Here is a 15,648-nt window from a genome sequence, read left to right as displayed (position 1 = left end):
CCTTCAAGGCTGTAATTGCTACCAAAGGTGACTCAACTAAATACTGATTTGAAAGGGGTGAATACTTGGGTAGTCAATTATTTGTTCTTTAATCATAATAAATTAAAATCAATTTGTAGAAGTTTTTTTTTTTTTAATTTGCTAAATAAGACCGTTTTTCTGAAGACTTGTGAAAAAGCCTAATTAAATCCATTGTGATTCAATGTTATTAAACATTGACAAGATTAAAGAAGGTGAATTAAAGGGATTATATAATCTTGTACAGTGAAAAAAATTGTAGCTCTTCAGGCAACTGAATTGCTAAACATGGTTTTAATATTGATGTATACCCATTTTGCTATTACACAGTTTCATTAAGTTTTTCATCCTCATTGACGTGCCGTATATTGTTCATGAGCTCAGTATTAATAGTTTAATTTATGTCTTACACATTTTAATTACATCTCTTACAGTTTAAAATACGTATTGATTTGCAGACATGCCTTCAATTTTGCTTTGTAAATACTGCAACAATTGTACCAGATTACCAACCTGAATCTGTTAATTACTTTTAGTATTCCTCATTCTTTATGCCTATGTCTTGCGGCATTCTTCAATTATTTATTCCATGGACCACTTTACTGTTATGTTTATGTAAATGGTGTTCATTTCACTTTTGTTATTTTTTTAGTTCAGGCATTCCTTATTTTGAACTGGGCCAGAGTGTAATGAATTACTTTTCATATCTGATTTTCAATTATTTCTGTCAAGTTACAGGAAGTTTATATGACATATCCAGAATTGCTTATTCTTTCAACTAGGTTCTCATACAGTACTTAGTAGAACATGGTAAATCAATGCTGATTTTAGAGGAGATACAGGAGGACAGCAGCAGTTCAGAAGATTATTAATGAGTGGAATGTAGAAAAAAGCTTTAACTTTTATGAACAATTTTTGAAACTTTTCTGAAACAAGAGGAAATCCTTAATAACTTTTGTGGTAATGAAAGTGTGCTAGTGGCACTAAGTTTTTTTTAAAGAGCTTCTTTTTGTAGCCCACTATTCCCATCCTATCAGATCCTCAAATGCAAAAATCAACGGGCAAAAACTCAAAAACAGGAAGAGATAATATGGGATCATAGGCATAGGTTTTATGAAGCTTTCCACTAAACACCAGCTGCTTGTGATGCACAATATCCATCACCCCGTGACTAATATTAGACATTTTTTTTTATTTTTGCAAAATGTGATCTTTGTACAATTCACCAGCAAGACAGTGCTTCTTTCTATACTACATTGTTGCATTTCTTATTTGTGAAAGATACAATTTCTATTTATTAAACAATTCTGAATGTATATTCCAACAGTCCATTTTTACACTACAGTAGGCAGAATTTGATTTATGTTTGACTGCACCTCATACAATATTAATATGAAAAGATCACAGTATTATCAAATAAACTGTTATGTATTGAAAGTAGACTTTAAATTAAAGTTAGGTTTCAGATACTTTTTTTTATCCTGTAGTGTACTAAACTAAAATGTGTTATAGTTTGATTAAAGGGCATAGTTGGAATGGCATTGAATTAAACCAAACAAATGGTCAGTGTAATCCAGTCTATCTCTCTATAAAGCCCCAAAGTATGCCAGGGAATCAAATAGTAGCTGTTATTTAATATGCATATTTTAAGAGAACTTTTATTTGTTTTTGTTTAAGGCACCAGCTATGATTATGTGAGGGAGTTCAAGAGGAGTACTGGCACCTGGCATCGAACTAAACCCTTGCTTCCCTCAGATTTACGGAGAACTGGGTGTGCAACTCTCCGAATTGCCAATTGCAAACTTTTCCGACTCCAACTTCAGCAAGGATTGTTTCGCATTCGATTTCCTTCAACCTAAGTTTCTTGAATGTCAACAACAAAAACCTGCTAAATGCCTAATTTGTAAGAACCAGGAAGTACCAAAGAATAGACTGCACTATCTAAGCTTCACAAAGCACTACAAAGAATGCCGTTATAGTACATTATTAGAATTGCACACAGATATCAAAAACTTGATATTTACTCATCCAAAAAACAGGTATTTGCTGTTTCACTGTCAGAAGAAAACTATTTAAGATGGCCCAGTGTTAGCCTCAGATAATAATGGTATATGTTATAAATTTGAGTGTTTGAACAGAATAGTTGTGTCATAAGGTAAAAGTCAAACAAAACAAAAAACTTGCACTGCTATGTTTTCTCACATTCATACAGTTGAAAAGACATGTACCATAAAACTGTTTTTTCACTTTGATACCATTAAGAAAGAATTACACATTGGACTGAAAAAATACAGGATTGTTTGCAAAAAATGGAGTATGCATAAAGTGAAATAAGGTGACCAAACTGCTGGTTGACTGAAATAATTTTGTGGTTACAGTCCATTTAATTTTTTTTGTTAGAGCTGACCATTAGAAATTGTTATTTTGAAAGTGTCAGGTACACAGTACAATTCTGTAAATTTTGGGGTATTTCCTGCAGTATGACGTTGTAGAAGCAAAAAAGCCTAACAAAGTGACCAAAAATAAAAAAAAAAAGTGTAATTTAAAGGATTTTAGTTTTAAAAGATTTGTAGATCTTAGAACAACAAAACTTAAATTAAATAGCTGCACTTTATCTCAAAGGATATTATTAAGTACTTTTGGAACTAATAAGTTAGGTGTTTATTTTCAGGAGATTTAAATTAAATTATTTAACTCCAAATATAAATAAATTTAAAAGAGAATATTAGTTAACCTTTTACATGAAAATGGAGGCTGTCACACATTTTGATTTATATTTATTCTATACAGTATATGGCTACAAAGGTAGGTGTGTCCTTTTTTCTGCCAAATAAATATAAAGTATCATTCCTCAAATTTTAAATCTCATCATAGGTTTTTGGATACAATCTGCCTTAACTTAATAATGCTAAACTCTCAAAAGTCAAGTAAATCAGTGACAGCTACATTTTTCTTTCTCAATTTAAATTGACAATATAACATGTTACGTTGACATGGTATCTCTGGGCTCTCCTTTGTTTTGCAGATTATGTTCCATTTGCAAAATAGTGAACTATTTCAGGAGAGTGCCAGTTCTTAACTCCCAAGAAAGACAATGTTCTCTACACTTGACATTACGTGCTAATTAACAGTATATCAGTTTACAAAAGTAAAGAACTTATTTTGAAGACGATGTTCTTCTAAGGGATCGGGTTAAATAAATATGTTACATTTATTATGCGTTTTTTTGCTAATGTGGTCAGAATATTAGTCTGTTAATTGTATGTAGACATGTTAATGATCTTTTTTTAAACTGGTTACATACTTTTAATGGTGGTGTTTAAACAGACGGGAATTTAAAAAAAGTTTATAATTTTTATTATTCAATGTATTTTTTTTAAAGAGGGAGAGCACTATATTGTGTAAGTTGCAGTACTTGTATTCCTGTGTAAACTTTTAAGTAGACTAAAACATTCATACTTCCAGTGTTGCATGGTGGCCCAATTTTTATGTACTGTAAGTGTTTAATACTAATAAAAAAATAATGTTATTTTTATTAGAGTTTATGTAAATTGCATATTTCCTAAAAACTGTAATCATAGATATTTAATTGAAAAGAAAAGTTTGCACCGATTACATGTAAATGTCACATGGAGTAATTATGCAAGAATGTTTATTTTAGATGCAATAATGCTTGTCATTTTTTACTGTGGTATTTAAGTGGAAGTTGCAACACAGAGCAACTTTCTTCCATCAATACATTTTTCATACCTGTTTTGTTGTGTTGGAACCAGAACCAATTCCAGATCCCATTTCTGAATGTAACATATCACATCACAGGGCACACTCTCAATTCCTCATGCCAGGACAATTTATAGTGATCAGTTAACCTACCATTCTCACTGATCATGGTACCAGAGAGTAGCAATGTGTTGCATGTTGATTAGCACTTGCAAGTAAGAATTTCACTGCACTCAGTTCAAGCAACAATAATAACAACATAAAACTGATTATTTTGTATATTCAAAGTAGGAAAACTACTTCTTCCCTACATGTGTAGGCACTGAGGAGACTGTCTTGTGGTGAGCAGAAACAACAATAAACCTAAAAAGTCTAGTTTATCATATTTAATGTTGATAATCTTTCTTTTCTGCCATCTCTGTTTTATTATTATTTAGAAAGGAAATTTCTATAACCATTCCTACTGTGAGATTTGAATTTTTTGAAATTTAGGGTATACTGTATGCTCAAATAATAAGATATCCTTGTGTAAAAACAGATTTAGCCCGTGTTTTATGATCACAAAATCTGCTTTTGAAGGAACCCTTGATTTTTCATGCCTTAGACAAATAATAATAATCTAATAATCTAAAATGTAATAATAAATCATCTTGCTTTCTGAACATCAGTCAATATTTAATCAAGATTACTGAAATAACAGGAATATATACAAAATACGCATATTTAATTATTAACTGAAACATGTTGATTAATGGAAGTTCAGAGAGGTCACTGAGTGAAAAACCAAATAAACAAAACCCAAATAAACCCTTTAATTCAGTAACTGGTGCCACATCCTTGCAACTACAATACCAATCCAACATTTCTTGTGTGATATCTAACATCTGTTTTGAGGTATTATTTTTGAAATGTAAACTGCTTTAGATTTTGTGGCTGACTTGCATGAGCAGCTTGCTTCTGATCGTGCTATATTTGTATTGGTTTGAGATCTTTAATATCACCAAACCAGTCTCAAGGAAAATTTCTTCATTATAGTACCACCTTGGGTAGAATAGTTCAAAACTAGTGATGAGCAAACCTGCAGAATCCACGTTGCCTTGTGTTCGGTGAAATGACAGGGATTCTTGCAAACTTTGCCAAACTCTGCATGATGCATTGAAGTCAACAAATAAGCAGAAACTGAATTAGTATCGAATAGATTGTAATGGTGCAATAGTCTTATGTGTCTATGAGGGCTAGGGAAGATATGCCAGATATGCTGGAGTGATTATGTAATGTGAGCTGTAAAGCAGCAAAGCTAACTAATGCACCTCCATGTCTCAAACAATAAAATTTGCAGACAGATGGAATACCATAAACAATGTTAGTTTATAGCCGTTTCTTGCACTTTAAGTAAATAAAACAAACCTTGCACTGAAAGAATTCCATTCTTGGGGCACACTTTGGCCATACCATAAAGCGGTGGCTAGGACCAGCTAGTTCCATTATTTGAATTGGCCCAAGGTGAGCTAAAATGTTTGTTTTGTTTCCAATTTATCTGTGCAGTTGCTTTCACCAAGAAGAAAGAAATGTCTTGTAAATATTTCTTTCACAGTGTCTCCTGTGTTTGCTGATGAGGAAGGGAGGAGGCTCCTTAAAGGTTTGTTTTGGAATTGTGCCTGGGCACATGGCTAATTTGCATGCATAATTAGTCATGCGGTGCTGCCCACAAAAGGGATCAGTGTTACATATCCAGTGACAGTACTTGTTAATATTCTCGTTATGGTCAGCTAATGTGCCTCTCAAATTAAAATACTGCAGTTTTTTTTATTATTTTTATTTTTTTTAAATGCATGTGGGATGGAAATCCTGAAGAGTTTCTCAACCTTTTAAGCTCTGGGACCCATTTTTACTTTTTTAAGTTCACTGAAAAACTTAAAGCAATCGAATAGCCTGGTTTGGGGTTGAAACAACCTGATTTGAAGAATGCGGTTTCCTCTTGGTGAAATGAGTGTGGTTAGATGCGGGGAAAAATATTGTGTAGCACTGTCAAGCACAGTACGACATTTTTTTTTTGGTATTGTGTGCTTGTGCGATGACCACGTCAGCAACAATCTTACAGAAAGCATGAGTGAAAGTTCTGGCATGATTCCTACAGCTCTGTGATGTCACACTGGGCTTGCAAAGCAACATGGGATGCTTGAAAAAAATGTTTGCCTAAGCCAGCTGCACAACAAATTTCCAGGAAAATTTTCAGTAAACTAAGTCATATTCGCTGTGAAAAAAACACCTTGGCAAATTTTACTAAGCAACATTATTCAGAACATTACCAGCCGAAGGGTCAATTTCTTTATGAACAGAAAAACATGTTTTCTGCCAGAATATGTTTCTTTTTTCATGTAGTGGTTAAGGCTTTGGACTTCAGATGTGAGATATTTTGCTACTGATGGTGTATAACCATGATGAGCAAGTCGCTTCAAATTTCAGTGCCCCAGTTGGAAAAAACACAATTGGTTACATTTCTTTTATTTGTCAAGTATTGTAAGCCACCTTGCATAAAGGCATTAACCAAACAATAACTAAAATAAAAATAATTAGAGTATAGGTCCGTAGGATGAAAAGTAGCCCTAAACCAGGATCTTTCCACTACCATACTTGACAAAGGAGAGTAAAGGTTCATTTTAGAAGTCCTGGTTTTGAGAAAATTTTCATTAAGTTATAGGTACCTCAGAGTGATCATTTCCAAACATAATAAGAGATGTACTGTCTTTTGTTAGGATTAAAGATTATTTCTAGCTACGTACTCATGCCATTGTTATGCACTTCATGCCACATTGTTGCTGAGTGGGCTCTTTTTGAAGGAAGTCCTTCAAAAATCCACACAGAGAATCATTGAAACTCCACACAGAGGTTGAAGCTAATCTTCAGGAATTAACACCTCAACCAGCCTGTTCTGCATTATTAATTATGTTTTTTTGTCACTTTTGGTTATGACTTTGTTTTGTTTTATACTTTAAATTTAGTTATGGTGAACAATCTAATGCTTTGTGAATTATAGACCTAAAAGAAATCCTTATTTGATTTTTTACACTTGTATAGTCTTACCTGTTGAAGTGGACTCACATCTTTTTTCACACAAGGACAACAGCACCACTCTGTTCAGTCATCTCAATACTCCTCACAAATGATACATTACAGAGTACTGTAATAATAGTGCCAGTATGCATGCAAACATTTCCCTATGCAAAAATGCATTTAAAAAGAAGCAAAGGTTCAACATAACTACTTTTTTATATCACATCTAGTGCTGCTCTGTTTATTTTATTCTCTCAGAAAAGTTGCAATGGATGCAAGTAGACTAACAGGCAAAAACACATGGCCTCACCTGAAGCACTTTATTTTGTGTACATTATACAACGTGTTCATTTAAACCAATTATAAGCATAAGACTTGTGGCTGGGTTTAGCATATATTAACACTGGATATAAATTTTGATACTTCCCCTATTAATAAAATGATCTGCTGCTTAATCTGTCTACTGTGGTACTATGAAAAAAAAAAAGATGTGTGTGTGTGTGCGCTTGTATACAATACATATGTACACACAAATGTGCTGTATATACTGTACATTAGAAACACAAGCGTTTGATCAAAAGGTTTTCTTCCTGAAACTGAAAGTGCTATTTTTTGTAAGTTGTCAAAGATGAGTTCTGTGTATTAAATATGTGAATGACAAGTTTTTAGCATTTGTGGTTTATAGTATATTTTTCTTCTTTCAGAACAAAGTCAACATGGATGCTGAAAGCTGCAACAATCAAGTATTGCACTGTCACTGTAATTCTAATACTACAGAGCAGTAGAGGTTCATTCTTGGCTTTTCAACATGTACCATAATGCACTTCGTATGCTTTACTTAACAGGTAGGCTGTCTGTCCTGGCAGGACATCTCTTATTATTGACTCGAGATCTGGCCAGCCTTCAACATTAAAGACAGAAGAAATGTTGGCACCATGGAATGAATAGCAATGGAACTTCACAGAGTGACAGTGCATGAGGTGGCACACTATAGGGATTAGTTACATGGCAGCTGAATCCATTCTTCATGAACAACTACACAAGTAAGATCTGTGCAGTCGGATATGCTCAGAAGGGTGGCTCCTGAAATTATGATTTTGATGAGGACTGTCCTTTCAGCTGAATAAGTTCATTAAAAAGGAGAACATTGAGCTAATAAATTCGGGCTTGGGGAATTTCAAGAATTGTTCAGTAAACAGCAATCAGAACGATGGAAACACAGTGATTATCCAACACCAAAGAAAATTCAAGCCAGTGCAGTGTTCGTTATAAAGTTGAGGGTGTATTTCCATATTGATTATATGCCTCAAAGGCCTCACGTACAGTAACTTAGTCAGTATTATGCTAAATTGCTTTGAGTATCAGAGGGGCAACTGTCTGCTATCCCTCATCTTCATGATGGTGTCCATTGTTTCCAAAATTAGGGATTCAAAAAGATAACGGACACAGTGTTTCCCAGACCCTTGCGACTACCACCTGTTCCCCAGTCTGAAGGGCTGCTTCTGTGGGAGGCAGTGTGCCAACAAGTGAGATGTCAAATAAGATTCAGAAAAATGTGTTTCACAGGGGAAGACTGTCCATTTTGTCTGACAACATTATAATATGTTTGGTTTTACTGGTGTAAGCTCACCCTTTTTTATAAATGCATGTTATAGTGTCTTGGGATTTGGTTTGCTACAGAATGGCAGTATGGAAAATAAAGCTCATTTGCTTTGCGTAGTGTAAACACAGCTTTGGAGTTGTTTGCAGGGCAAGAATCGGCACATTAACTTCTGGAAGTCTAGAAGAAAAACAAAGTTCATAGTACCAATTTATGGTGGCAAGCTGCAACATCATATATACCTGGGGGGGGTGCCAACTCCAATCCTGGAGAGCCACAGCGCCTGCAGGTTTTTGTTCCAACCCAGTTGCTTAATTAGAAACCAATCTTTGCCAGTAACAGATCTGATTTAATTTCATGGCATGGTAGTGGTTTGACTCTACCATGTCAGTTCATTCTTAAATCATAAATTTTTTTTTTCCTTTCTAATATACATGTATCATCCAAATGATTTGAAGCCTAAAATCGATGAGTAATTTTAATTTCTTCACTCTCTTTTCAGTTTCCTTCTGAGTATTTAATTAAACCAAATTGTGAATAATAAATACTCACGGGAGGAAATGGAGACAAGCTTGATATAAAACTGCTGGATCCTTTGTCATTTTCATCTTATTGCTAATGAGCTGTTAAACCAATGAATACAGACTAAAAGAAGCAATTAAGAGTTCAAAATGTTAACAAGTGAGACAACTATAATGAAACAGAAAGATGTCACTTGAGCAATAAGTACTTCATCAGCAATGAATTATTTCTCCTGAAAAATTTGGGTTGGAAAAAAACTTGAAGCAACTGCAGCCCTCCAGGACCGACATTGCTCAGCCCTGATTTAAAAGGTCTGAGTCTTAAATAGCAAACACATTAAATGAAGTTAATTAGTAGCAAAAACCAGTCACTAATAAAGAAAATAGAACAAAAACTCTGCGGTGGGCTGGCGCCCTCCCCGGGGTTTGTTTCCTGCCTTGCTCCCTGTGTTGGCTGGGATTGGCTCCGGCAGACCCCCATGACCCTGTACTTAGGATATAGCGGGTTGGATAATGAATGGGGCAGCACGGTGGCGCAGTAGTAGCGCTGCTGCCTCGCAGTTAGGAGACCTGGGTTCGCTTCCCGGGTCCTCCCTGCGTGGAGTTTGCATGTTCTCCCCGTGTCTGCGTGGATTTCCTCCGGGCGCTCCGGTTTCCTCCCACAATCCAAAGACATGCAGGTTAGGTGGATTGGCGATTCTAAATTGGCCCTAGTGTGTGCTTGGTGTGTGGGTGTGTTTGTGTGTGTGGGACCCTGCTCAGGGATTGGTTCCTGCCTTGTGCCCTGTGTTGGCTGGGATTGGCTCCAGCAGACCCCCGTGACCCTGTATTCGGATTCAGCGGGTTAGAAGATGGATGGATGGAATAAAAACTTGTAGCCACTGTGGCTCTCCAGGATCAGAGTTGGCCAACCCTGAATATACATACTCTATGGATATACACTGTATGATGTCACCGATGACACTGCCCTTCTAGAAGAAGACGAGTCAAAATTGACAACTGACCTGGATAAAGAAGTATGCAAAATCGGCCATAGGATAAGCGCCAAGAAGTCAAAGGTCATGCACGTGAGCTCCACCACCAAAATTCAGGGAATCTTAGTTGGACAATGGTGGCTAGGGGATGTGGTGAGGTTCATGTACTTGGGCAGTGTGATCTCTCAAAATGGAGATGTGGAGGCAGATTTCAAATAACACATCAGGAAGGTGGCAGCCATTTTCCAGAGGATGAACAAGATCTGGTCCTCACCGTCCATATTGCTGAAGATCAAGCACCATTTGTTCGCCTCCATCATGGTCCCTACAGCCTCACCAGCATGACCTACCTGGAAGGTGTCAGCAAACATCAACAAAAAGCTCCAAGTCTTCCTAGGGATCCAATTTTTTGACCACATCACCAACAAAAAGGGTCTTCAAAGGAGTGGTTCATGCAAACTCCATAACATCGTTGCACGTCAACTTCCTTCACATGGAGGACAACCAGCTCTCTAGGATGGCAATGTGATAATGACCTCCTGGTGCCAAACAACCTCTATGAAACCCCCAAATTACATGTAGAAGAACTTTCAAGCAAGACCTGAAGGCACTGAACACTACATAGGATGACACCGAAGCACTTTACCCAAGTTCAAAACTACTGGAGAACATTTTCTGCCTGATATGCCACATGGCATGGGAGGATCTACGTCTAAGTAATACACTGTGTGTGTATGTGTACTTAATTACAGTGAGTTAATTAATATAATGAATTAATAGTGAATGAATATTACAAAAAAAAAAAAAACTATTGGAAAGCTGTTTTAAATAAACTGGTTGTTTATAAATATGGACCTTCAGTTTGTCCTTGAAGGACTACAACTCTGAACAATTGAACTACATATGGAAAACGTGGCAAAGATACGGTAATAAGACAAAAAATAGAAAAAGAAGAATCGGGAGGAAAGAATCTTGTAATTCTACCGAAGTATGCAGACTGGCAACTGCATTTTACTACTGGACAATGTTCTTGAAACATTGGAGGGCACAAAATGGACGGCCTGTAAGGACTTGAAAAGAAGCTGTGAGCTAACTTGTTGCAATAGAAAAGTCTGAATTAGCATAAGCCTCCCTAATTTGGGGCATTCATTGAAAATGTAATGATTTACTTCATGAGTACAAGTACATAAGAATATTTGCTTGAAATATTTAAAATATTAAAAGGTGTGCTTCAGTTTAAGTGATTAAAGTCTACATATTCTCAAGTGAAATAGAAATTTGTCGTTTTTCACCCTCTGCTAGGGTCGATAGAGGGTAGATCCCTAGTAAAGGATAAAAAAAAAATCAGATTTGTAATCACTGACCTTGAAATAATCTAAAATGATGCCTCACATGCTTATGTTTGGAATTTGTCAATTTTATCCTTTAACCTAGAATGCTAGATCCATCAGTAAAGAATCAAATACTAAAAATATCATACTCATGATCAGCAACCTTGGAATAGCATAAAATAACAATCCACATGCCTATTGTACTGACCCCCATTTTTTTCAAAGTTTTATGAAAAGGAGTAACTTTTCTCCAATTGGGAGACTTTAAAATTTTGAATTCAATATTATATTTTCTGCCCTGTAATGCAAACCATAATGGTGCATGCTGTATTCGCCACTGTATAGTACAGATCTATTGAATAAAAGTTTCATCATTTTCAAAGTTTCATTAAGCTGGCGCTGACTACATTTCTATTATTGTGTTTATAAGAATTACTAATGAAATCTTTGAAATATCAGTTTTTTTATTTGTGTTTTACTTTCTCGTATACGAAGAATAGTAATCGTCCAAAAATTCAATGTCGAGATTTTGATGAATCTCGATGCTTTAGACCTCCCTAAGTCTGAATTATGGAATTATGTCTGTGTGTCTGTCTGTGTATGTGTGTGTGTCTATGCAAACACAATAACTTGAATACGCTTTCACTTAGGTCAACCAAATTTTGCATGCAAGTATTAGGTACAAAACGTAGATTTCAATCGTCTTTTGGGCTATTTTCACTAACCAGAAGTGGCCATTTTTTATTCATACAGCTTTTATAAAACTTTAGTTTTATGATAATTGTGCAATTTATACTGCTCAAAAAATTAAAGGAACACTTTATAAGCAGAGTATAGCATCAAGTCAGTGAAACTTCTGGTATATTGATCTGGTCAGTTAAGTAGCAGAAGGGGTTGTTAATCAGTTTCAGCTGCTTTGGTGTTAATGAAATTAATAACAGGTGCAGTAGAGGGGCAACAACGAGATGACCCCTAAAACAGGAATGGTTTAACAGGTGGAGGCCACTGATATTTTTCCCTCCTCATCTTTTTTTCACTAGTTTTGCATTTGGCTATGGTCAGTGTCACTACTGGCTGCATGAGGCAATACCTGGACCCTACAGAGGTTACACAGGTAGCCCAATTTCTCCAGGATGGCACATCAATATGTGCCATTGCCAGAAGGTTTGCTGTGTCGCCCAGCCAAATCTCAAAGGCATGGGGGAGATTCCAAGAGGCAGGTAGTTACACTAGGAGAGCTGGACAGGGCCGTAGAAGGTCCTTAACCAATCAGCAGGACTGGTATCTGCTCCTTGGGACGAGCACTGCCAGAGCACTACAAAACGACCTCCAGCAGACCGCTGGTGTGAATGTCTCTAACCAAACAATCAGAAACAGACTTCATGAGGGTGGCCTGAGGGTCCGACGTCCTCTAGTGGGCTTTGTGCTCACTGCCCGGCACCATGGAACTTGTTTGGCATTTGCCATAGAATACCAGAATTGGCAGGTCCACCACTGGCACCCTGTGCTTTTCACAGATGAGAGCAGGTTCACCCTAAGCACATGGCATGGGACAGACGTGAAAGGGTCTGGAGAAGCCATGGAGAATGTTATGCTGCCCTTAACATCATTCATCATGTCCAGTTTCGTGGTGGGTCAGTGATGGTCTGGGAAGGCATATCCACGGAGGGATGCACAAACCTCTACAGGCTAGACAACGGCACTGTGACTGCCATTAGGTATCGGAATGAAATCCTTGGACCCATTATCAGACCCTATGCTGGTGCAGTGGGTCCTGGGTTCCTCCTGGTGCGCGACAATGCCTGGCCTCATGTGGTGAGAGTATGCAATAGAACACCTCTGGGACATTATGTTTCGGTCCATCTGACGCCACCAGGTTGCACCTCAAACTTTCCAGGAACTCAGCGATTCCCTGATCCAGATCTGGGAGGATATCCCCCAGGACACCATCTATTATCTCATTAGGAGCATATCCCCACAATGATCTAGCCTTCTATGCACCTCTATGAGAAGGTGACAAATGGCAAATCTCTGTTACAATTGAGAATGTTTAGACTTTAAACGTTTTAATTGAAGCACACAGTTCAATATTTCAAATATTTGATGTAACTATTCTTGTTTATTATGTACTTCTACCTCATGAAGTAATAATGCATTACAATTCCTTTGAACACCCCCAATTAGGGTTGCTTACACTTATTCAGACTCATTCTTTTTATTGCCTGCTTATTTATATGGAGACAACACAGCAGCCCTATGTAAATTTGAGTTGCTTTACATTTTCCAAAAATGTACTCTCATAGCCCACATACAGTATAAACACGCACTGATTAGCCCACTAAACTTTAACATAACTCTGGCCATCTAGATCATAAGAACAAGCATGTGTAATGTGTGAAGGAACACGCGTATGGATGGGCATCTAAATAGCTGGGAGGCCAGTATGACTGAACAATGAAAGAAGGCTCAGTCTCGGAAATATATGCCTCCCCAAACCGATAGATAGATAGATAGATAGAAGAGGGCAATCGCCACAACCACAACCGTCTGATAGAATATCTGCAGCATCTTATTGCAGATGTTGAAGGACGCCAGCCTTCTAAGGAAGTGTAGTCGGCTTTGTCCTTTCTTACACAGAGCATCAGTATTGGCAGTCCAGTCCAAATTATCATCCAGCTGCACACCCAGGTATTTATACGTCTGTACCCTCTGCACATAGTCTCCTCTGATGATCACGGGGTCCATGAGGGGCCTGGGACTCCTTAAATCTCCCACCAGCTCCTTGGTTTTGCTGGTGTTCAGGTGCAAGTGGTTTGAGTTGCACCATTTAACAAAGTCCTTGATTAGGTTCCTATAGTCCTCCTCCTGCCCACTCCTGATGCAGCCCATGATAGCAGTGTCGTCAGCGAACGCTTGCACGTGGCAGGACTCCGAGTTGTATTGGAAGTCTGATGTATATAGGCTGAACAGGACTGGAGAAAGTACAGTCCCCTGTGGCGCTTCTGTGTTGCTGACCACAATGTGAGACCTGCAGTTCCCAAGACGCACATACTGGGGTCTGTCTGTAAGATAGTTCACGATCCATGCCGCCAGGTATGAATCTACTCTCGTCTCTGTCAGCTTGTCCCTAAGGAGCAGAGGCTTCAATGGTGTTGAAGGCCCTAGAGAACCCCAGAAACATAATTCTTACAACACCACTGCCTCTGTCCAAGTTGGAGAGGGATCAGTGTAGCATATAGATGATGGCATCCTCCACTCCTACCTTCTCCTGATATGCGAACTGCAGAGGGTCGAGGGAGTGGCAGACCTGTGGCCTCAGGTGGTGAAGCAGCAGCCGCTCCATGGTCTTCATCACATGTGACGTCAGAGCGACAGGCCAGAAGTCATTCAGCTCACTAGTACGTGATACCTTTGGGACTGGTGTGATGGAAGATGTTTTCCAAAGCCTCGGGACTCTCCCCTGTTCCAGGCTCAGGTTGAAGATGCTCTGTAGTGGACTCCCAAGTTCCAGCGCACAGGCCTTCAGCAGTCGTGGCGATACTCCATCTGGACCCACTGCTTTGCTGGCACGAAGTCTCCTCAGCTCTCTGCTCACCTGGGCTGCTGTAATTGTGGGTGGGGATGTCTCTCCTATGCTGGTATTAGCAGAAGGATGGCAGCATCCCCTGCCTAGAGGACCCCTGCCTGGCTTCAGGACCTGTTCCCATAACTGCAAGCCATCATGGGTTTGTAGTGCCGTGAAACAATCTTGCTGGGGTCCATGGGTGCCACCAGAGGGCACTACAGGGTGTTACGCTCCCTGCTTTAGGGAATTTTGTATTGACTTCTGTCGGGCTATACCCTGGCACCAGAAGTATTCCCCAGATCCAAGATAAAAGGAGCCACTCAACCTCACTCAAGTTAAGTCGGAGTCGGGAGGAAGAAGAGAGAAGGAAGGAATCGTTGTTGATTATGATTATCATATTGAGAAAGGTATTTGGGAAGAATTAATAACCTTTATTTGAACTTGTAACTCTGTGTGTGTGTGTGTGTCAGTTGTGTTTGGGGTTTGGGGCTCTGTGGTGTCCCCTGCCTTCCACAAAAGTTTATCACATTAATTTTATAAAGTGCACAACAAAATGCATGTACTGTGGGTGTGGAGATCACATTTAAAATATTGCACATTCAAATTTTGAAAATACTCCTCGGGTTGTTAAAAGGTGTTAGTTACCACAGATCAAGCAAAAAGTCAAATTTGCTCTTTACTCCGTTTAAAATGTGAGTGTTGTATTCTGTAGTAGAACCTGCCTTATTTTCTGCAGTTAAACATTATCAGTAGTGTTTAATTTGACAATGTGCCAAACTACAGGGGAGACCTGTCTCTCTCTCACTCCCTCCCTCTTTTTTTTTCTTCTTCTGTTCATTGATTCTGTATGTTTGCTTAGTAGATT

At 38.0% G+C, this 15,648-nt stretch overlaps 1 protein-coding gene across 2 annotated transcripts in view; it reads left to right on the top strand.

Annotated features, from left to right (window-relative positions):
* The window catches only part of gan (gigaxonin), a 69,034-nt gene extending 65,476 nt beyond the window's left edge, over positions 1-3,558 (top strand). For both annotated transcript variants that reach the window (XM_039763481.1, XM_039763482.1), the window contains one exon: positions 1,696-3,558. In XM_039763481.1, the coding sequence (XP_039619415.1) occupies positions 1,696-1,877 (182 nt within the window). In that variant the 3' untranslated portion in view covers positions 1,878-3,558. The remainder of the gene's footprint in view (positions 1-1,695) is intronic.
* Positions 3,559-15,648: the final 12,090 nt, after the last annotated feature.

This window comes from Polypterus senegalus, chromosome 9 (assembly GCF_016835505.1).
Source record: "Polypterus senegalus isolate Bchr_013 chromosome 9, ASM1683550v1, whole genome shotgun sequence".
Lineage (NCBI taxonomy): Eukaryota > Metazoa > Chordata > Cladistia > Polypteriformes > Polypteridae > Polypterus > Polypterus senegalus.
Note: the sequence above shows the minus strand (reverse complement) of the source record. Positions and strands in the feature narration are given on the sequence as shown.